We start from the raw sequence: 22,466 nt of genomic DNA on the forward strand, positions 1-22,466 counted from the left end.
CTACGACTTAAGAACGACTGATATTTTCAGGCTAATCCTCTCAACACCTAAATCTCCTGGAGGCTTTCCTTCTGCCTCAGTCACTCCTTGCCTCTCAGTGTTCATCTGTATCAGCTGGAAGCTTTACAAATGAAGACCTCTGAGGCAGGCACGATCCCAGGTGTGCTCCCCATATGCCCCAGCAAGGACACCTACAGCTGGAATGCCTTAGCTCCGCCCCTTTTGAGCTTCTGGCCCGCTCCCTCCCCACTCCGCCTGCACCTGCCTTTGGCCCGCCTTCTCCGTAAACTGGGGTCAGAACTGCGCACGCTCCTTCTCAACCTCCTTGTAGCGTGATGACGTTGACGTTGGCGTGTAACGTAGTAGCGGCTGTCGCGCTTGCTTCAGCTCTGAGAGGCGGTCTGGGCTGTGGGTTTGGAAACTACGCGAGTCGGTGGGGTGTCTCGCTCGGCCACAGCGCGTGGTTTTTGGGGGGCTTACGCCGCTGACTCTATTGTCTCCGCTCCGCCCAGTCCCGGGAGAGGGAAGCGCAGTGGAGGTTCTGTGGAGACAAACCTGGAGCCCCTGAAGGGACAGGGAGCAGCCGAGGTTGGGGGGCGTGGAGTGCCTGAGTGCAGGGCTGCAGCCCATAATTGGGGAGCAGTCGAGAGGGGGAGGTTCACCATAGGCAAGGTCCGCACCCGCCGCGATCGGGGCTGGTCCCGAGGAGGGCTTGGGGCGGCGGTGCGATGTTTGGGGCCCGGTGCCTGGTCCGAGCCCTGCGCTCCTGTTCCTCCACTCCCTGCCCGAGACACAAACCTTCATCCAGACTGAGCGTGCGGGATGCCCTTGGGGCCCAGAACACGATTGGGGAGCGCATTAAGGTTCAGGTTGGTGTATGGGAAGGGGGTGGGCTTTTCTTTTTAATGACTTAAATGGCACCTCCACGACTAGGCTTGCCTTGTCAGGAGGAATGACAGGCAGGGAAAGGAGAAAATGTGGTCAACTGCGTGCGTTCACACTTTACTCCTTTCTTTGCCTACCATTGCTCTTTGCAAAACTGTTGGGATGCCTGTGAAGTCTGGAACTTTGCTTTCCCGGTGGGACATTATCTGTAAACTTGTTAGTCATACAGCAGAATAAACGTACGAGCCTCTCTTCCTTTATCCTTCATAATGAACATCCATAGTTAATAGTGCCTGCCTCGAGCTAGCTCCTTGAGAAATGACACCGTGTCTTAAACGGTCTTGGTGTTCACACATGTGTGACAGTAAATACTCGTTCGACTAAACAATGGCTTTTTTTTTTCAACTTTTAACAACCCCAAGGCCTAAAAATGGGGGGTTGTGTATGATATATTTAATACGTTAGGAGAAAGAGCAGAGTGTAGCAGTTTGAAACTCTGGAGTTAGGCTGCCTAGGTTCAAATCTGCCACTAAGTGGCTCGTGAATTATGAGCATGTTTCATATGTGTTTTATACCTGTTTCCTTCTTAATGGCAATGAATCTAATAGCCTTAACCTATAGAGTCCTGAAGATTAAGTGAGGTGATAGGTATTAAGACATTTAGAACAATGGCTCACGTCAAATGTTGGCTGCTTTTATTTCTCTTGTTAATATCAGTTGCAACAGCTCCACATAGAAGATATTCCCTTAAGGGAGTAGACCAAACAAGGTGGTTTGACCATTTTTTATAGGTCGCTGAAACACTGATGAAGTTATTTTTGTTGTCCTCGGATATCCTTGATTTTTAGCAGTGTGACCTCTCTGCATTTCTTTGGGTTTCATATTTTTTCCATGATACAAACCAAAACCTTCTCCATTCATCTATTTATTTGACATACATACCTTAATGATCCCTTGGGAGTGGTAATCTAGAAAGGATTCAAAGGTAAAAGCTACTGCTTATGTTAAAGGCTTTCATTTTAATGCTGCGCGGTCTAAGCTAGTAACTGCCTGCCGTTTGTGGCATTGAGCTCTTGAAATGCAGCTAGTCTAAATTGAAGGATAACTGTAAATGTAAAATACACACCAATTTTGGAGAACAAAATATAAAATATCTCAATATATATATTGATTAAACATTGATATTTGGGGCATAACTGGGTTAAATACAGTATTAAAATTAATTTTACCTGTTTGCTTTAGTGTGACCACTAAAGCATGCAGAATTACATAATGTGGCTCACATTATGTTTTTGTGGGTCAGCCCTGGTCTAATGGTTAAGACTGGTAATTGGGGCAATGTGATTAGTATTGGTGGTATAAAAATTTTGAGAAAATATAGAGGGACGTCCTTAACTATGTGAGGTCAAGGAAGACTTCTTGTATTAAGTGACATTTCACTTGAGTCCTGAAGGATAGGAGTTCCTCAAGCAGAGGAACTAGGGGTGGGAGGCGGGGGGAGATAGCATTCTAGAGAAGTTTGGTAATAACTTGAACTTTGAACTAAGAACTGTATTTGAATTCTAGCTCTATTACTTGGGAACTGTGATGTTAATTATTTAGATTATCCTAACTTCTCTAAATATGCTCTTCATCTCTAATACTCACTTTATTAAGTTCTTGTAAGGACTAATTAGTAAAATATTTATAAAGAGCTTAGAACAGAAGCACATTTTTAAATGGTGCTTCACAAATGTTAGCTTTTACTAACAAGTGAAAAGCAAGACAGTCGTGCTTTAGGAATTACTATTGATTGAACCTGACCAGAGCGCAGCTGCCTTCAGGGAAGCCTGGGCAGGTGAAACCAGAAAGATGGGCACACTCAATTGTGAAAGGCCTTGTATAGGAGACTGAGGCAATGTATACTTTATTTAGTGTAGCCCTAAAAAAAGTTCAAATTCAGGCTTTATGTTAACAAGCAGTGTGATCTTCAGCAAGTTATTTAACTTCTTTGAGCCCAGGTTCTTCACTTGTAGGAAAGGTTCACACCACAGAGTTGTTGTGAAGAAGTGATGAGAGTACATGAAGGTAGTAAAACACTTCTCACAGTAGATTTTTAGTGCATGGTAGATATTTTTTCACTAAAAAACATTAATGGACTATCTACTCTGTGCTTGACATTGCCTTCAAAGCAACTAAAGCATGGTTCCTAAACTTTGAAAGTATTGTGGACCTGCAAATAAGTAAGAGAAGAGCTTTAATAGCATTGTCTGTAGGTTATGGTGGGAACACAGCTAAGGGTCAATACCGTTTTGTTTTGTTTTAATTTTATTTGTTTGCCAGCAAGAGCACAAGCAGGGGGAGCAGCAGAGGGGGAGGGAGAAAGAGACTCCTGGCTGAGCAGGGAGCCCGATGCGGGGTTCATCCCAGGACCCTGAGGTCACCACCTGAGCCACCCAGGTGCCCCCAATACAGTTTTGTAAGTAGAATCATCTCCCTTTTCCCAAGCATGGCTGATAGTTAATCAAACACCGTCAGTTTCACAGTTGTTCAGTGTCTGATAGAATATTCCCATTTATTTGCTAGTTAAATTTAAGTTGGATGTTATCTTTGAGACCTGTTTTTAATTGTACTGGTCTACTGGAATACCTCTCATTTGTATTCACACGTACCTGTCATGTGAATTCAGAGTGTCTTTGAAAGCTTATGTACTACTTAATATATGTTCACAATGAAAAGCTGTTTGAGAACTTTGTGTGATACATTCTAAAAGGGAAACAAAAATCCAATGGAGATGTTTCTAGTGTATACATAATCTCCCTTCTAGGAATTTTATATAAAAGGAGACAAGGGCGAAAGTATGTGTCCTGTTATTTGTTGTGGTGGCAAAAAGGAGCAAGGGGCAGGAAGAAATATGTGAAATAGCCAATATTGGGGAAATCGATGATGTGAATTAGGCTCTTCACCTCCTGGAATGTTAGGCATCTATTCAGAATGGTGATTTTTATTAACAAAACAAAAAAGTGTGATGTCAAAGCTGTATCTCACTGCGATAAGAATCATATTGAATTATATATGCTTAGCGGTGAGCTAAAAGCGATTGATTTGTTAAGACAGGATTCAGGATATTAGTTTTTTCCATTTAGTCTTACATGTGCATGTGTAATGAAAATGTAAAATGTTTGTGTGTTTTAAACTCACATTTAGAAATTACTCTTTATTAGGGATGGATTCGTTCAGTCCGATCCCAGAAGGAAATATTGTTCCTGCATATAAATGATGGATCATCTTTGGAAAGCCTTCAGGTTGTAGCAGATTCAAGCGTTGATAGTAGGTGAGGTTTTTGTTTTTTGGTTTTTGGTTTTTTTTTAAAATAACAAAAGAACCTTTTTTTTTTCCTTTTCATCTCTGTTCCCCATTTCTTTTTTTTTTTTTTTTTTGTTCCCCATTTCTCTAATCCAGTGTTCATATTGCCCCCTGAGTGATCTTTCTCAACAAATCTACTTTTCAGAGTTTTGAGGCTTAAGTCCAAATATCTGGAATCAAGATCTTTCAAGCTCAGGCCTTTCTTTTTCTTTTTTTTCTCTTTAAATCAGTTAATTAACGTAATATTAGTTTCAGATTTAAGGGTCAGTGATTCATTGATCTTAAATAATATACAGTACTTATTACATCACCCAGTTACCCCATGCGCTCACCCCCATCCCCTTAAACAATCCTTAGTTTGTTACTTATGATTAAGAGTCTCTTAGGGTTTGTCTCCCTCTCTGATTTTGTCTTGTTTTATTTTTCCCTCCGCTCCCCTATGCTCCCCTGATTTGTTTCTTAAATTCCACGCTGAGTGAAATCATATAATTGTCTTCTCTGATTGACTTATTTCACTTAGCATAATAGCCTCTAGTTCCATCCATGTCATTGCAAATGGCAAGATTTAATTTTTTTTTTTTTGATGGAGGCCTTTCTTTTTCTAACATCTTCACATAATAATATCCCGTATCTATTCTTTGCTTCAGCCTCTCGCAATTATTTGCTGCCCAAAGAAGGGTAAAACCTAAGGCTTCATTAAATATTGGAATGATAGCAAGTTTTGTATTAAAATGAGGGTTCCAGGTAATGATACCTTGTCTATGCTGGTTTTTGGTTACTGTAGAGAACTGGCTTTTGGGAGTTCTGTGGAAGTTCAAGGGCAGCTGGTAAAAAGTTTATCCAAAAAGCAAAATGTGGAACTGAAGGCAGAAAAAATTGAAGTTGTTGGAAATTGCGATGCCAAGGTATGCTTTCTAATACTTTAATGGGGACTATTTAGTCTTAATGTAAAACATTAGCTGTCTGATTTAAGTGTGATTATTGGGAAGATGGCACTTAGAGCATGTTTCAGTTGGACTTCGCAGATAATCGAAACGGGCTATAGAGCTGAGGAATGTAGAGAGTGTAGCAAAAAGTACGTAGATGGCTGAGTTTTATGAGTAAAGGTGAAGTATTAATCTCTGCATCTCTTTGGATGCCTGTCACAGTTGAAACTTGCCACTTCTACGAGGATGCCCAGTTAGTTGTAGTGACAGAGACATCGAGCAGACCATGTTCTTAGGAAAGCCCTGCCTAGAAATGACTTTTACAGGATCTAGAACTGTGTTGGACCAGTACCTTAGCCACTAGCCACCTGTGGCTGTTTAATGTTAACTAATTTAATATTAAATCAATCAAAATTAAATTTAAAAAAAATCAGTTCCATAGTGGCATTAGCCACATTTCAAGTGTTTGGTTGTCACAGGCAGCTGCTGGCTACCATACTGGATAGCATGGATACAGAACATTTCCATTTATCACAGAAAATTCTGTGGGACACTGCTAGAGTGCCATAATGCTCGGGCTGAGCACGGATAAGAAATCCTACATTAAGATATGTATGGGGCGCCTGGGTGGCACAGTTGTTTAAGATTCCGACTCTTGGTTCCAATTCATGTTGTGATCTCAGGGTCTTGAGATCAAGAAACCCATCAGGTCCGTAATCAGCTGGGAGTCTGCTTGGTTTTCTCTCTCCTTCTCCCTCTGCTTCTCTTGTTCTTGTGCACTCTCACTCTCGCGTGCACTCTTTCAAAAAAAAAAAAAAAGACATGTTTATGCCTATTTTTGCAAGAGTCTTTGTTACTTCCTTTTATTTATCACCTGATAAAGAGGTTAGAGGGTATAAAATCATAGGTTATCAATCCAGTTTCTGAATTGGAGAAAATGAGGCCCAGTCAGGTGATCTGACTTGCCCAAGGTGATATTGCTGGCTAGTGCCACAGCTAAAATTGATGTACTAGCCATTTGACTCCCATGTAGTTGTGCTATACTTCTCTTCAAGTATTTAATGAACAAAAAATGAGGAAGTATAGGGAAATTGCATCATTTTAATTCATTTTGATTTCTTTTGGATAATTGGAGGAAAACAAATACAAGGAAATAAGAGAAAAATGGTGACCTTTTAAAAAAAATGTCATTCTGAATAATTTTTCAAGAAATACTAATTGAAATACTAATACATGCTAATTGACATGTTAAATCTGGAATTGGGTCCTAAGATTTCTGAATAGTGGACTGTGAAAATATTTTGGAACTCAGGAATTGAAGATGGTAACCATTTTTGGGTTTGCTTTTTTAGAGGGATATAATGATTATTAAAATTTGCCATGTGTTTAACGCTTCTTAAATTTTTCTCTCTTGGCTTCTCTCTTTGTCATTCACCTTCTCTTCCCCTTGATTTCAACTTCATTTTTAAGTATTTAGATATTAGGGAATTCTGATCCCCAGGCAGTCCCCAGACTCCTGTTAATGTGGTCTTTTTTTGACTTAAGTAGATGTGGTACTTATTTCTCTTATGAAATAAATTAGCATGTGCACTAAAAGAAATAGATAAGACTATATGGAATAAGCTACCATTTGGCTTTTTTACTTAGCTTTTCTGTTACCTTTTTTCTGGAACTTTGGTTTTGGTCTGAAGATTTGTTTTTGTCTTAAGCTTGAAACATGAGGGTGGGCAGGGTATAATATTTCTACATAGAGTCATAATTTGAAATTTTTGTAAGTATACATTTCTCTGCCAGATGACAGAAAGCTGTTGACCCTCCTTCATGTTCTTAGACATGTTGATAAACAGTGAAAAACAGTGCCAATTGATTATAAGTGATTATGGGCTTTCAAGACCTTTGGGTGATTTTTAAAATTGAACACCAGCTGTGTGTACACAGCTGTAGAAAACATAATCTTTAATATCTACAATATTCTGAACTCTTATGTGCCAAACAGTGGGCTGTTTTGCATAATTATATCCTAATCTTTCTGTTTGTAAGTAGTGACTGATATAAGCTAATGGATGAAAATTTGATAAATAACAGATTATCCTCAGTAATATTAACTTTGCCCAAGGTTCCACACCTAGTAAGTGGTAAAGCTAGAGTCACACCCACATCTCTGATTCTACCTACCAATCTACTAATTTGGAATTAATGTCGACTATATTCACTTATCTTAAGAAACAGAGAAGGAAGATTTTTTATTTTTGTTCTGAAGCATTAGTGTTTAACCAGTGTCCTGGAAACTGTTATTATAGAACATTATCTTTTTTTAGCTTTTCATTTTTTTTTCCAATTTTTGGCAGGCTTTCCCTTTGAAATATAAAGAGAGGCATCCTCTGGAGTATCTGAGACAATACCCTCACCTTAGATGTAGAACTAATGCTCTGGCTTCTATACTGAGGGTTCGCAGTGAAGCCACGGCTGCTATTCATTCTTTCTTTAAGGTAAGGTGCTTTGTGTGCTTTTAGCTGTCCCCCCCCCCCACCCCGCCCAGCTGTTATTTCTCGTGTAAAAGTTGAATTATTGTAACCTTGGAGTATTATCCTGAAAGTTCTGTTAGTTACAATTATTTATTCCAAGCACCCTTTACTTGCATGGTACTTTTCTCTTTGGCTAATTTAAGCTTGTCCCTTTATCGCTGGTTTTGAGCAATTAGATTATGAGGTACCTTGGCACAGTTTTCTTTGTTCCTTGCATTTAGACCTTGTAGAGTTTCTTGGATCTATGTGTTTTAGTTTTCCTCAGGTTTTTCAGCCATTGCATCTTCAAAATTTATGTTACCTCCCCCCTTTGGAGACCTCAGTTGCCCATATATTAGGCCACTTAATGATACCTCCATAGCTCACTGATGTTCTCTTCTTTTTTTAAATTCCCTTTCCCTGTGTGTTTTTTAGGGGGTAGTTTCTATTGCTAGGTCATCAAGCTTACTGATGTTTTCTTCTATGATGACTCATTTGTTGTTATTCTTATCCAGTGCGTTTTTCATCTAACATTGTAGGTTTCATAACTAGATGTTTGATTTGGGCCTTTTTTTCCCCCTTTTGTTGGAAAAATATGGACTGCTTCATGAATCTGTGTGTCATCCTTGCACAGGGGCCATGCTCATGTCTCTATATTATTCCGGTTTTAGCATATATGCTGCCAAAACAAGCACTATTTGGACCTTTTTAAAAAAATATCTTCCATATCTCTACTTAACTTTTTGAACATACACAATACAGTTTTAATTAAAACTTTTACAGTTTTAATAGCTGTTTAATAACTGTTTTATGTCTTTATGTCTAACATGTCTGTTAGTTAAGTCCTTTTTGATCTACTGCTTTTATTTTTATTTTTATTTATTTATTTTTGATTTACTGCTTTTTGTCGTCTCATTACAGGTTATGATTTCTTGCTTCTTTGTATATATGCCAGTCTTTGGTTAGATGCCAGACAGAAAATTTTACCATCCTGGATATTATAAAGCTTTGTTTTGGTGTGCAGTTAAGCTACTTGAAAACTCTGAACCTTTTGGATCTTACTCTTATGATTTGGTGAATGGGGCCGGTTAACTAGTCTAGGGCTAGTTAACTTCCACTACTCAGGCAAAGCCTTCCTGAGTACTTTACCTAGTGTCTTGTGAATTTTGAGCTTTTCCAGTCTGGCTTGTGGGAACAGGTACTGTTTCCCAGGCATTGTTTCCTCTAATCTTTCTGGATGGTTCTGTCCTTGGCCTATGATAGTTTTCCCACATGCATGTGCTGGGCTCCACTTTATTTTCCTCCTCTTCCTGCTATGGCCTGGACAATCTCAAAGTACTAAGCAAGGCTATTGATAGGGTTCACTAAGTTTGTTTCCTACCTCAGCGATCGCTGTCTTTTGTTGTCTGATATCCATGGTCTTGAAAACCATCCTTTTGTGTGGTTTTTTTTTGGTGGGGTTTTTAGTTTTATTTTTGTTTGTTTGTTTTTAGTTGTTTCAAGGGGGAGGGTAAATCTGGTCCGTTTTTCCATCTTGGTCATAGACATATTTTATATGTGGTAAGTACTACTTTTGAAAAGTTATTGGTGTTAATCAAATAGATTGGTAGGCACCTAAAGGCATTTTTTCTTATTTAGCTTTGCTTGTCAGCTACGTCCCCTTACCTGGGAAGGCCACAGGGGAACATAGTTGTGTTGATGAGGTGAAGGGACCTTCCCCCATGTGGATGGAAGGGCCCCAAAGATCAGGAGTGACCCAGAAGATGAAGTTCAGTGTTATTCCAAGTGGTTCTGGACCCCTTTCTATGCCATTTCTCCAGATCCAGCTGATTGTCTAGCATCATACTCTTCTCTTGGGTGCATCCAAATTCATGCAGGCCCAGCCCTATCGTAGTTTACCAAGAGAGTTCTTGCTCTTTGAAAAGCTTCTTCAGAGTTAGTTTCTGGTGAAACAGCTAAAGAGCATCATGGCTTTGAAGCATACAGTTTTGAATAAAACAAAGAAAAATAATCACATTATACTATGTCATCCTATTATAGTTCGAAAGGGTACATTTCCATATGCTCTCATAAACTTTCTTATGCAACTTCCATATGGCTTTTCAGTAGTGCTTGAAGCACACAAACAGAAAATTTGTTCAGATCTAAAAATGTTTTTTGCCCCATATGACTTTAAACAGTGGATAAAGTAGACCTTCTTATATACTGAAAGTTTTATAGATTTCTGGCCACTAGGTGGTGATATTGGCAGTCCATTAACAAGTGAGCTTTACCTACTTTATTCATTTATTACTGGAAGCTTTGACAAATAAGTAAACAATTTAAAAATAACAAACAGAAAATCTGAAATTAAAAAAATAATATTATAAGCAAGCAAAATGATATTTTAAGTGGTTGCAAATAATGAGTTTTAGTACTGTTGGTTATAGGTACAATTGCAGGTAATTTTTGAGTGCTATAAATTTGCTTTTTAATTGTGAAATCCTGGAATATATAATCCTGATAATTCTATATTGTTACCACTTGTATGTATAACACTTAGGATTGAATTGAAATCACAGAGTACTAAAGGGCATATTAAATAGTTTTATGTTATTTAGTATTTGGTACTATTTTTGTGACTTACTACTTTAGAATCCCTAAAAGATTTTAAGACTTAAAATCTAGAGGCACCTGGGTGGCTCAGAGGGTTAAGCCTCTGCCTTCAGCTCAGGTCATGATCTCAGGATCCTGGGATCAAGCCCTGCATCAGGCTCTCTGCTCAGCAGGGAACCTGGTTCCCCCCCCACCCTGCCTGCTTCTCTACCTACTTGTGATCTCTCTCTCTGTCAAATAAATAAATAAAATCTAAAAAAAAAAAAAGACTTAAAATCTAAGAGTTTCATGCCTTAAAGTATCCTAACTTAAAACTGAGGGTTTTGGAGGGGAGAGGGTGGGGGGTTGGGTGAGCCTGGTGGTGGGTATTAAGGAGGGCACATATTGCTTGGAGCACTGGGTGTGGTACATAAACAATGAATTTTGGGACACTGAAAAAAAAATAAAATTAAATTTTAAAAAAAGGTACTGTTCTAGGTGCTATTTTTTCCTAATATCTCTAGACTAGAAAGTCATTTTTTTGGTTTGAGTATCAAAAGTATTTTGTGTATAAGTTGGTTTGTTCATAAAATTGACAAATTTGCTATGTACTAAAACTTGGATATCTAGAATCCTCAAGAATGAATTATTTAGAAAAGCTAAGTTCCTCCCATAACAGAATAGTTAGGCACAGTTTTTTTCCAATTTCCAGTGGAGGTTATCCTAAAATATATTACGTATTTCCCTGGCTTCCTAATTGAGCCAGTAGAAGAGTTTGCCCTTTCTTGATGAGTCCAGATTCTTCATTTGAGTATCATATTTTTCCCTCTTCTGTATGGCAAGGACCTAGAAGCCCATCAGTGTGTATTCTTTTCCTCTCTATTGAATGACCCCAGACTATTGTGTCTTTGAGTTCCTGTGACTGCTTTTTTATGGATTTTTTTTTTGTCTTCCTATCACTTTTTTGCCAGTGGCTAGCAATTGTTGTCATGTTTCTTTCTTGTTGATTCTGATTTAATAATGATGCTTACTTTGTGTGAGTGCAAAAGAAAAATACAATCCATGAGCTTTTGAGTGATATGCATGGGCCTTAGTATGTGAGTTTTATAACTTTCAGATACTCAGTGTCTTATAAAATATCTGGTTCTAAACTGTGTATGAAAAACATTTAGATATTTAGAGGTGGTGGGTAGAATCAGAAAAATTGGGTGAGTAGGGGTGCCTGGATGGCTCAGTCAGTTAAGCTTCTGCCTTAGGCTCACAGGGTCCTGGGATTGAGCCCCACTCAGGGTCTGGGGGAGGAGGTGGAGAAGGGGGGTGCTCCTGGCTCAGCAGGGAGTCTGCTTCTCCCTCTGCCTCTCCCCGCCCCGCTCATGCTTTCTCTCTCTCTGTTTCAGATAAATAAATAAATCTTAAGGGAAAAAAAGAAGAAAAGAAAAATTGAATAAGCATGTACTTTTATTTTTGGCTCCTTCTCCGGCCTTCCTGTCTCGAAGCAGGGACCTCTTTGCTGTACGATGGGATGGATACCTGACACCACTACCCTAGTGGAGGCAGACAGTACTCCCCCACTCCTGGCTTTTTGCTTTCCTTTTTATTTTTCTACTTCCCTGTCCACTTGCTCTTTTTGGATTTTGTTCTCTGTGCTTTTTTATTCTACTTTTGGACTCTGTTCTTTATAGCTTTTGGGGGGAATGTTTTAGACTTTGATATAAGCCTTTTAGCAGCATTAAGGCTTAAAAAGCTGATGACACCTTTTGAAAGGTTTAGCATTAATTGAGTATTAAGAATAATTCCTGCTGCTTGAGTGATTTTTTTTTTTAAGCCCATATAGTTATTTTCATAAGATTTGCAGTTTTGTTTCTTGTGGCATTTGACCAGTTCTAACTTTGGCAATTACATTTAGCCGTTAAATTTTCTCCTCCCTCTCCCCCTCCCTCTCACCACCCTCGTTTCCTTTGGATTTTTCACTTCCTTTCTTTGTTTACTGCACTCCTGCTCATAGTTGCCTATATTCATGTGGAATAAATGATTCATGTCCATAATTCTGGCTCCTAGGAGATAAAAATTTTATGCAGTAATGTTATTGATTATTTTTCATTCGTTCTCTGTAATGTGCTTTGTGTGGCACCTCTAGGTTCATAGCTCCCAGGTTAAGTACATATTTGAATGTTTTCTGAGACTCCTAATTTATAGTTTGAATATTTAATCAGTCTACATCATAAGACAAGTTGTTAACTGGATACTTTGTATCAGAGCCAGAATACTTGAATTCCACCTTTTTAGGAAGGGAGAGGCCAATTTGGGAGGCGGCTGGTGTAATGCACTGAGACATTTTACATTCCCTCAGTGATGGGCACAATGTGGCAGAGATTAAATGTGCATGTATGAATTCATTGTATTGATTTCAAGACCAGAATTTTTGTGTGAAACACTACTATTCTGGCTCTGCACCATAAGTTCACTTGAGTTCCCTCTGTGCTCACCTGCAACATTTACACCGAATGTAACCTTTTGCCTACATCCATAGTCAAAATGAAAGAAGCATAACCATGAATTTGCTGGATTATTTCAGTCCTACTAGCAAACAGCTTTTGTGGTTCACTAATGGAAATAGCTCAGACTTTGGAGCGGAAGAATTGCAGTTGGGCGCCTCAGTAATGGATGGATTTGCTGTTCAGAATCTTCCTTGGGGCAAAGGAAGTGCACTGCCTATGCCATGTGTAGTGTACTGTGCCATCACTTTAATGACAGACTTCCTAAAAATCATTTCTGCCTTTGTTGCTATTTATTTCTTCAGTCCCTATTTGTCAACTTTCTTCTCCTTTTTGGTAGTTTATGACAATTGGGGGTCTCATTCCAAAATGACAACCCAGCTTCATATTGATCACTTTGTAGTCCCTTAGCAGTGTGGGTGACATCATTGTGCATTAGCCTGGAGAGAGTGTGTGTGTGTTGAATCACTACCAGTGTGTTAGAGAAGTGGGAAGAAAAAATATGCCAGAGAGATCCTAAGGGCTTGGGTTCCAGTCCGGGCTCTCTCTGCCATCAACTATTTGTGTGAATTTTTCTTTAAGTCTCTCTGGGCCTCAATTTCCTTATCTTTGAAATCATGTTGGACTAGAGAATGTCTCAGTCGGTTCTTGATTTTAAATTCAATGTGCTTCTCTGCACAGTAAAACACTCAATTTGATATCTTATTAGTTATGCTTGGTGGGCTAGAGAATTGATATGGCATTCTCTCAGTGCTTTTTTAATAGTATAATCAGTTATATGTTATTAGAATTGTTTTATATACAAATATGCTGAAAAAGTGGTTTTTCTTTTCTTCCAGGACAGTGGCTTTGTGCATATTCATACTCCAGTAATCACATCCAATGACTGTGAGGGGGCTGGAGAACTGTTCCAAGTTGAAGTAAGTTTTGCTTCCCGTCTTGAAGGATAGGTTGCTCTTTGATATTTTTCTTTGGAGGGTTTGCTTTTTTTTTTTTTTTTTTTAAGTAACAGTTATGTGGATAAACCATAACTAGATCTTGAAGATTTATCAATAGTAATCCTTAAAGAATAGATATAGAAAATTTAGGCTTCTCTGATTTCCTGTCCTACTGGCTATATTACTGACATTGTGACTGAAAGGAATGAATTTTTAAATTATGCTCCATTTGCTTTCCTTAGGTAACTGTGAATTGGTGAACTAGAGAAACTTGAAGAGATTAATAAAGCTTTTCAAATCTCTTTCATGCACATTCAACCCACAGTTGATAGTTTTGGGTGTAAATCATATTTTAAAAAATAAAATAAGACATACATGTGCAAATTTTCTTTTCCAATGTCTTTAAAGAACACATTTATTTTATAAGAAATTATTTATATTCCGTATACCTCATGAGGGCTCTGATTTTAATTCTTTGTACAGCAATAATTTTTTTGAGTTCCTGGTATATGCCAGGCATTGTTAGCTTTCCCTTATTGCACATTACTTAAAAGTTACCAGTTTTTCTTACTTGCAGGCAGTTGAAAGCCTTTCATTTACCAGTTTTACAACCTGTTTAACATCATTGGCCAGTAATATAATAATGGGCAGAGAGAAGTGTGTGTTGATAAATGGTGCTTTTTGTATTTCTTTCATTTATTCAGTGATTTCTTTATCTCTGAGAAGTCAAGGTTCTTATTTATACATCTGGGTGATTCCATCAAATGACAAGACCTATGTATAACTGCTCTGTTCTGGTGCAGTACGTTTGGACTCTTGATAATGATGCCTGCTCTTCTTATTATTGAACAAAGTATTCACTGGGAGAAGTTGTCCCAATGCTTGGAAGTCATTATTCAAAATGATAATCAAATGCTGCCTGTATTCATACATAGTTTGAGGAAATCTTGATAGCCTTCTACACAAAGCAGAATAAAAATGCTTTGTTGAACATTTAAACTGGGAGTGTTAGCATCTGTAAATGTGAGTTCAAAAAAGCCAGCCAATGATAAAATAACAATACATAAATTGTGAAAGACATTCTCTTCTAGGCGTTTATGTTATTTATTTTCTCTTTGCACCTTAATAGTCTCCTGAATGTTGAAGTGAGAAATTACCCACCTTAAATACATTTCATAATCCCTTAATCTAAACCACTGAATATTAAAAAGGAAATGACAGGAAAGGAAGGGTATAATTTAAAGGAGTTTTACAAATAAGAAAACAAGTATTAAAGAGACCCAAATTAAGCAAGTAAAAAAAATCTGTAACAGACCAAAATAATGATACATTTGGAGAAAACTACTTTGCTACCAGGGAAATCCCATAAGCAACTCTAAAAGATTACAGTATGTGTATTTGGCCTTTAAACAACAAAAGGCAAGTTACCAGATAAGTATAAATATAGAGGAAAGGAAAAATACTTATTTCTGAAGCTAAACAAATGAGAAGTGTTCAATGTTTTTACCCTCTCAGGGCCAGGTTGAGGAATTTCATATTGATGGAATTAGACTTGCCTATTCACAGTATCAGAAAGAAATGCTTTTGAATTTTCTGGTCCTAGGCTTCTGCAGTCAGGCTCTAGGTCAGATCTCAGCAATTTGTGGCTTTTTGCTATGACCTGCTTTGTTGTTTTCAGAAGTTTGGTTTAGAAGACTTGTCTTCTGCCCCTGCCAACCCTCTATCCTTTGAAAGCAGGACATTCTTACTCCCACCACACACACTCTGTACAGTACTTCCATTCTTCATTGTGTAAATTTTGTCCTGACTGGATTTAAAGATATTGGGGTTTGAATCTTGGTACCCTGCTGTTAGGAGGAAGTGGAGTTTTATATTTAAATTCTTCCTTCTCTTGGGGGGTATGAGTGGCTCAGTTGGTTAAGTGTCCGACTCTTCATTTCTGCTCGGGTCATGATCTCAAGGTTGAGAGATTAAGCCCCTAGTGTGGAGCCTACTTAAAAAGAAAAAATACTAGGACACCTAGTACACCCAGGTTTGAGGGCAGCAGTAAAAGGCCATCTTGAAATGCACAATAAGAACATAAACTTCTCAAATACACTATTGAGAAGTGATAGTATATTCCATCATTTTAGTTTCCCGTTTCTTCATTTCTGTTTCCTGTTTAAGACTTGGGATATATTTTAAGGCTTGGGTACTACTGAACACATAGGTATGAAATTGCATTAAGGCATGCATATGTTATTTAGCAGACATTTATACCATCTGTGTTCAAGATGCTAGCTCGTCTCTGAGAAGATAAAAGAGATTAAAGGCAAGAATTAGAGATTATGGCAAAAATTAGCTGGTGATGGAACATGAGATGAAATTGCTTTATGTATATATTTGAGGTTACAGTATTAACAGTTGCAAGTGGTATGGAATCTAGAGGAAAATTAGGTCAGTGAGGATTGACTTGGGCAGGAAAATCTTCCAAATGAATTTGTGGCTGGGGCGTAACCTAAGGAGGATATTCCCAGTAGGAGAACTACGTGATCAGAGTCAAGCAATTGAAATGAGTGTGGGGTTTTCAATGGACTCTGGATGGACAAATTAGAAGGTTAATATTGGTGAATGATAAGAAATAAAGTTGGATGGGGACGCCTGGGTGGCTCAGTTGGTTGGACGACTATCTTCGGCTCAGGTCATGATCCCGGGGTTCCAGGATCGAGTCCCACATCGGGCTCCCAGCTCCATGGGGAGTCTGCTTCTCCCTCTGACCTTCTCCTCGCTCATGCTCTCTCTCACTGTCTCTCTCTCAAATAAATAAATAAAATCTTTAAAAAAAAAAAAAAAAGAAAGTTTGATGGCTGTAGGAACCAAAAGATGGAACAGGTTTAAAAAAAAAAAAAACTTTATTGAGATATATTTACCCACTTAAAATACAGTTCCGTGGTTTTTAGTATATTCACAAGATTCTGCAGCCATCAATCAGTCTAATTTTAGAGCCTTTTCATCTTCCCAAAGTGAAACCTGGTACCCATTAGCAGTCCCTTGCCATTCCCCACCTCTCCCATCCACCTCCCCTCAGTTCTAGATACCACTAAACTACTTTCTATAGATTTGCCTTTTGGGAGCATTTCATATAAATGGAATCATACAACATATGGTCTTTTGTGTTTGGCTTTTTTTTTTTTCTTAGCCCAGTGTTTTTGAGGTTCATGTTGTAGCATTTATCAGTCCTTTATTCCCTTTTATATTCAGCTGGTATACTTTTGTGTAGATGTACAACATTTTGTTTATCCATTTGGCAGTTGATGGATTTTTGGATTGTTTCTACCTTCTGGCTATTATGAATAATGCTACTATGAACATTTGTGAAAACATTTCAATGAGCATATGATTTCATGTCTCTTGGGTGGAATTGCTGAGTCATATGGTAACTCTGTGTTTAATATTTTGAAAAGCTGCCAAACCACTTTCCAAAGTGGCTGCATCATTTTATATTCCCACCAACAATGCATGAGGGTTCCAGTTTCCCCACATCATTGCCAGCCCTTATTATTGCTCTTCTTTTTTTTTTTTTAATTATAGCCATGCCTAGAGGGTATGAGATTGTATCTTATTATGAGTTTGCTTTTTGTTTTTGAACATTACCACTTACACATTTGAGCTTTTCAAATTACAGTTCTGTTATGCCAAAGTGTGATAGATAAATGGTCTCACATTATGAATTAAATTAAGCTGAGAAAATCTAACAGTAATACTTCATATAATAGGAACATTATTCAAGCCTTAGAATTTAGACATTTAAATTCGTTTTAAAGCTGAGAGTGAACTGAAAGTGTAAGCCTGTTAAATGGAACCCAAAAGACGTGTAATTTTATTTCTGAATCTCATACTGTGAAGAGTCTCATGCTAAGATTCTCATGCTGCATCTCATTCTGTATGTTGAAGTTTGGCATTAGATTGGTTTGTTTGCGTGTGTGTGTGTGGTTATATATGTAACAAAATTTCCCACTTTAGCCATTTTTAAATTTACAATTCAGTACTATTAATTATATTTACAGTGTTGTACGACCATTACCACTGTCTATTTCTTAAAACTTTTTCATCACTACAACAGAAACTCTATAGCAAAAATTATCCATTCCCATTACTCCTTGCCCCTAGTAACCTCTAATCTACTTTTTGGCTCTATGGATTTCTTGTTCTGGATATTTCATATAAATGGAATCATACATGATATTGGCCTTTTGTGCCTGACTTCTTTTGTAGCATATATCAGAATTTCCTTTCTTTTTATTACTAAATAATATTATGTTGTGTGGGTATACCATATTTTGTTGAACCATTCATTGATAAACATTTAGTTGTTTCTACTTTTTGGTATTATGGTAATGCTGCTGTGAACATTTCTGTACAAGCTTTTGTTTGAACACTTGTTTTCAGTTCTTTTGAGTATATACCTAGAAGTGGAATTGCTGGATCATATGGTTATTCTATGTTTAACTTACTGAGAAACTGGCAAATTTTTTCCATAGTGGCTGCACCGTATTATATTCCCACCAGCAATCAATGTATGAGGGTTCCGCCTTGTTTTGTTTTTTTTTTTTTTTTGAAGATTTTATTTATCTATTATTTGAGAGAGCGAGCACATGCCCGCAAGCTGGGGGTGTTGGGAGAAGAAGAGAATCACTGCAGGCTCCGCACTGGGCAGAGCCGGATGTGGGGCTCAATGCCACCACCCTGAGATCCTGACCTGAGCCGAAATCAGGAGTCAGCTCCTTAACTGACAGAGCCACCCAAGGACCCTGAGGGTTCCACTTTGACTACATCCTTGCCACTGCTAGTTATTTTCAGTCTCTGATTATAGCCATTCTAATGGTTACAGTCGGCTTGGTTTGCACTTCCTTAATGACAAAGGATGTTGAGCACCTTTTTGTGTGCCTGTTGGTCATTTGTATATCCTTGGAAAAATGTTTAAGTCTTCTGTCAATGTTTTAATTGTCTTGTCTTTTTGTTGTTGAGTTAAAGGAGTTCCTTTTCTATTTTAGAAACCAGTCTATCCCCTGCATCCCCCTAATAGTGTGAAGCCTCTGATTATGCCCCTGGCTGGCACAGTCTTGAGTATACCCCAGTCACCTAGAGGTAGCATTGATTCTGGCCGGGATCTCTTTGGCTGTCTCTTTCCCAGACCATACCTAGCTCTGAAACTCCACTAATTCCAGGCTGATGGCTCTGTTGTTTCGACAATATTCACATACGGATCCAGTTAAATTCAGGCTCCTTTTAAGGTATACTTCCCAAAATCAGTGTTTGAAATTTACCATGAGCCCAAAAGGTCTCCTCCCTGCTGTCTCTCAGTTTCTTCCAGCAGATTAGCCGGTCCACAGGTTCTACAGTTTGTCTTTTATCACCAATGTCCAAAGCCTCCCATTTGCCTTTCAGCATTTTTTTTAAAGTACCCTTTATGTTTGAACTTTTCCACACTCTATTGTAAATGAAGTCAGTTCCTTTAAAAAAGAGATTTGAGGAAGTGTGGCCTGCTTCTGTCCCCAGGCAAAATCTCTGAACAAGGCTCTAGTGCTGGAGGCAGGGACAATGGACACTTCTCTTTAAGTGACAACCTGAAATAGGAACCAAACTCAGTGGAGTGGATGGCTGCAGCCCTAGGATTCCTAGGTTTGCCTCGCCCAACCCCATGAGCCTGGACAAGAAATCAGGGCCTAGTATTCTTAGTGCCTTGCCCAACGTAGAGCCTCCTTCTGACCGGCAGCGACTGGGCAAAAGAAGGGAGCCCCTATCTCATGGCCGCACTCACCCTGAACTATGCTTCAGCAGCAGGTAGCTGTGGACAAGGTGAGAAATGCTGGCATGCTGCCCCTCCTGCTCAGGTAGTCCTCTGCCTCAGAGCTGGGGTTCAAAAGAGCCCTCTGGGCAGAGTTGCCCTTCCCCCTATTGGGGGCACTGGGCTCCATGGAATATTACTCAGCCATCAGAAAGGATGAATACCCACCGTTCGCATCAGCATGGATGGAACTGGAGGGGATTTTGTTAAGTGAAATAAGTGGATCAGAGAAAGACAATTATCATATGGTTTCACTCATGTGGAACATAAGGAATGGCCTGGAAGACCATAGGAGAAGGGAGGGAAAATTGAATGGGAAGAAATCAGAGAGGGAGATGAACCGTGAGAGACTCTGGACTCCAGGAAACACCTGAGGGTTTCGTAGAGGAGAGGGGTAGGAGTATGGGGTATCCCTGTGATGGGTATTAAGCAGGGCATGTGCTGTGATGAGCACTGGGTGTTACACACAATTAATGAATCACTGCACACTACATCAAAAACTAATGATATACTATATGGTGGCTAATGGAATGTTAGGGAAAAGAAGGGCCCTCTGTCTTTGGCTATTTTAGCAGTCTGGAGTGGAGTTTCTGTCATGCTGAGCTTTGATGGGGAAGGGAGAGGGAGTGGGTTGTCATTCAAACACCACTTGTCCTTACCAAGTTTTAGTAGATTTTCTTGAATAGATGTTTCTTCATTTGTTGTATGTCCTTAGGACCATTTTCAGGGACTTTGAATGATAGGGTGGGAGGCAAAGGTGTGTTTTTATTTTTTATTTTGTAACTTTCTTCAATTTCACTGAGGAGTGGATCTGCAGAACTCCCTCTCTGTCATGCCAGAGGTGAGAGTTTTAAAAAGAAAAAAAGAAAAAGGCTGGTCACCTTGGACTACTTATTACCACAACAATTCTCAATTTCCTTACTGGTAAAATATGATTGACACAGTGCTTACAGGTTGTAAGGATTAAGTGAGATGACACATGAAAACTTAAAACTGTTATTGAAAAATAAAACAATGTGCATATGATGTAAGCACTAAAACTAAACTTTACAAATTATTGTGCATTCTAGAAATGATAACAAGAAGTTACTGGACCTCGGGAATTTGGGTGCTTATAAGTTTTTATGGCTGAGTTATTTACAGCACACATCATTTCTGCTGGATGTTTGCACTTTTTAATATTCTTACCTGTTTCTTTTAAACTTTTTAGATGTTATGAAGGCTAACCCAGGTCAAACCTCTTATCAAAATAGCTTCTTTGGGGGTTCCAAAGTGGCTCAGTTTGTTAAGCATCTGCCTTCAGGGTCCTGGGATCGAGCCCCACATGGCCCCTGCTCAGTGGGAAGCCTGCCTCTGCCTCCCCACTGCTTGTGTTTCCTATCTCACTGTGTCTCTCTCTGTCAAACAAATAAATAAAATCTTTTTTTTTTTTTTTTTTTAAGTAGCTTCTTTAGCTGACTTTTAAGTTTTTCCTTCTTCCAAGTCCTGTCACCCTTGTGTTCAGTTGCTCATAGCCTCTTTGGACATTCAGTTCTTTTCAGTTTTGTTTGTTTGTTTTTGTTTTGTTTTTTTAATATCTATTTTATTTCCTTATCTAGATTGCAAGCTTCTTACGGGGAACTGTTACCTGACAGTTGTGGGACACTTGGATACTTGTTGATTAATATTTTCTGTGGGCCGTTTTGGCTTTGCAGAACTTTCATCCTTAAAAGATCAGTCCTTTTCTGTTGAAGATGTTTGTTTCTGTTAAGGAGGTTCAGTTTCTGCATGTAAAAAAGGCCCTGGGCATATCTAGGAAAATAGATGAGACTCCTACTAGTGTTTGTGCATGGGGCCTCCTGTTCTTTATGCTTTGACTTTTTAATCATCTGCTTGTATTGCTTAAAAACAAAAATTATATGTAAAAGTTACACTGTTCAAAAGTTACAAAGAGTGTAAAGTAAAAAGTTAGTTTCCCTCCCACTCCTTAATCCCAGCTAGCCTGGTTCTCCTTGCATAGGCAGTCACTATTGTCTTTTTCTCTAGAGAGTTTGTACCAACTTTTATTTCTGTCAGCAGTATGTGTGGGTGCTCTTTCTAATGAATCATCTTTCAGAATGTGTTACCAAATGTTTTAACTTTTCTTCTCCAATTTTAACCAGATATATTATTTTTTTAATTAAATTAATTAAAGAGGAGAAAGAAAGAAAATGCCACACTAGATTAAGAGAAGCAAATCTGTTTTCAAGGGCAATGAGAAGATAACTGACTTGATACCATGTTTTTGTTGCTTCCACTGTAAAGTGAGAATTTTGTGAATCAGCACTGTGGTTTGAAAAAAAAAAAATCCCTCAGACTGTGAACTGGTACAGCCTATTGCTCCTAGGTCTTATTTCGAAGACTGAGCTATTTTCTTCCATCCTACAGCATCCACCAAGTGGAGTGCATTCTTAAAATGATTTAATCCCATCAGCCACACAACTGGACTAAAATTGTGCTATTTGCTTCATCCTGTAAATATTTGTTAATCCTCCTTTCTTGTGAAAAGTATTGTGCTAGTGCTATTTGACTTACAAAGTTATTTCTGTTTGGCCTCTCAGCAACATGAATTTGCAAGATATTTTTAAATGGGAAAAACAAAATCCTACAATAATAAATGCCACCAAAATAATGACTTTAAAAGCTAGTCATAGGGCGCCTGGGTGGCTCAGTGGGTTAAGCCGCTGCCTTCGGCTCAGGTCATGATCTCAGGGTCCTGGGATCGAGGTCCGCATTGGGCTCTCTGCTCAGCAGGGAGCCTGCTTCCCTCTCTCTCTCTCTCTGCCTGCCTCTCCATCTACTTGTGATCTCTCTCTGTCAAATAAATAAATAAAATCTTTAAAAGCTAGCATATTATTTTAGATATTACAAGGATAGATTTTAAGTCAAATCATTAAGAATATAAAAACACTGTGAAATCTGAAGCCAGTTATGCTTGGGTTCATAATTTTCAA

The 22,466-nt window shown here is 38.6% G+C and overlaps 1 protein-coding gene and 1 non-coding gene across 4 annotated transcripts in view; one reads left to right on the plus strand and one right to left on the minus strand.

Moving 5' to 3' along the window:
* The first annotated feature begins 349 nt into the window (after positions 1-349).
* Positions 350-22,466, plus strand: part of NARS2 (asparaginyl-tRNA synthetase 2, mitochondrial) — a 139,330-nt gene continuing 117,213 nt past the window's right edge. For 2 of the 3 annotated variants that reach the window (XR_007121062.1, XM_047692625.1), the window contains exons 1-5: positions 350-869; positions 4,089-4,198; positions 5,015-5,135; positions 7,505-7,645; positions 13,569-13,649. Coding sequence is in view for 2 of the 3 variants with exons in the window: in XM_047692625.1 (XP_047548581.1) it covers positions 729-869; positions 4,089-4,198; positions 5,015-5,135; positions 7,505-7,645; positions 13,569-13,649 (594 nt within the window). In the remaining variant the exon portion in view is untranslated. Of the gene's footprint in view, positions 870-4,088; positions 4,199-5,014; positions 5,136-7,504; positions 7,646-13,568; positions 13,650-22,466 lie in introns of those variants that run through there. The other variant, XM_047692626.1, reaches the window with a different exon arrangement.
* On the minus strand, positions 8,250-8,355 carry LOC125080223 (U6 spliceosomal RNA). The gene has a single exon (XR_007121256.1). It is a non-coding gene; the product is annotated as a U6 spliceosomal RNA (small nuclear RNA).

The sequence above is a fragment of the Lutra lutra genome, chromosome 10, assembly GCF_902655055.1.
Source record: "Lutra lutra chromosome 10, mLutLut1.2, whole genome shotgun sequence".
In the NCBI taxonomy this organism is placed as follows: domain Eukaryota; kingdom Metazoa; phylum Chordata; class Mammalia; order Carnivora; family Mustelidae; genus Lutra; species Lutra lutra.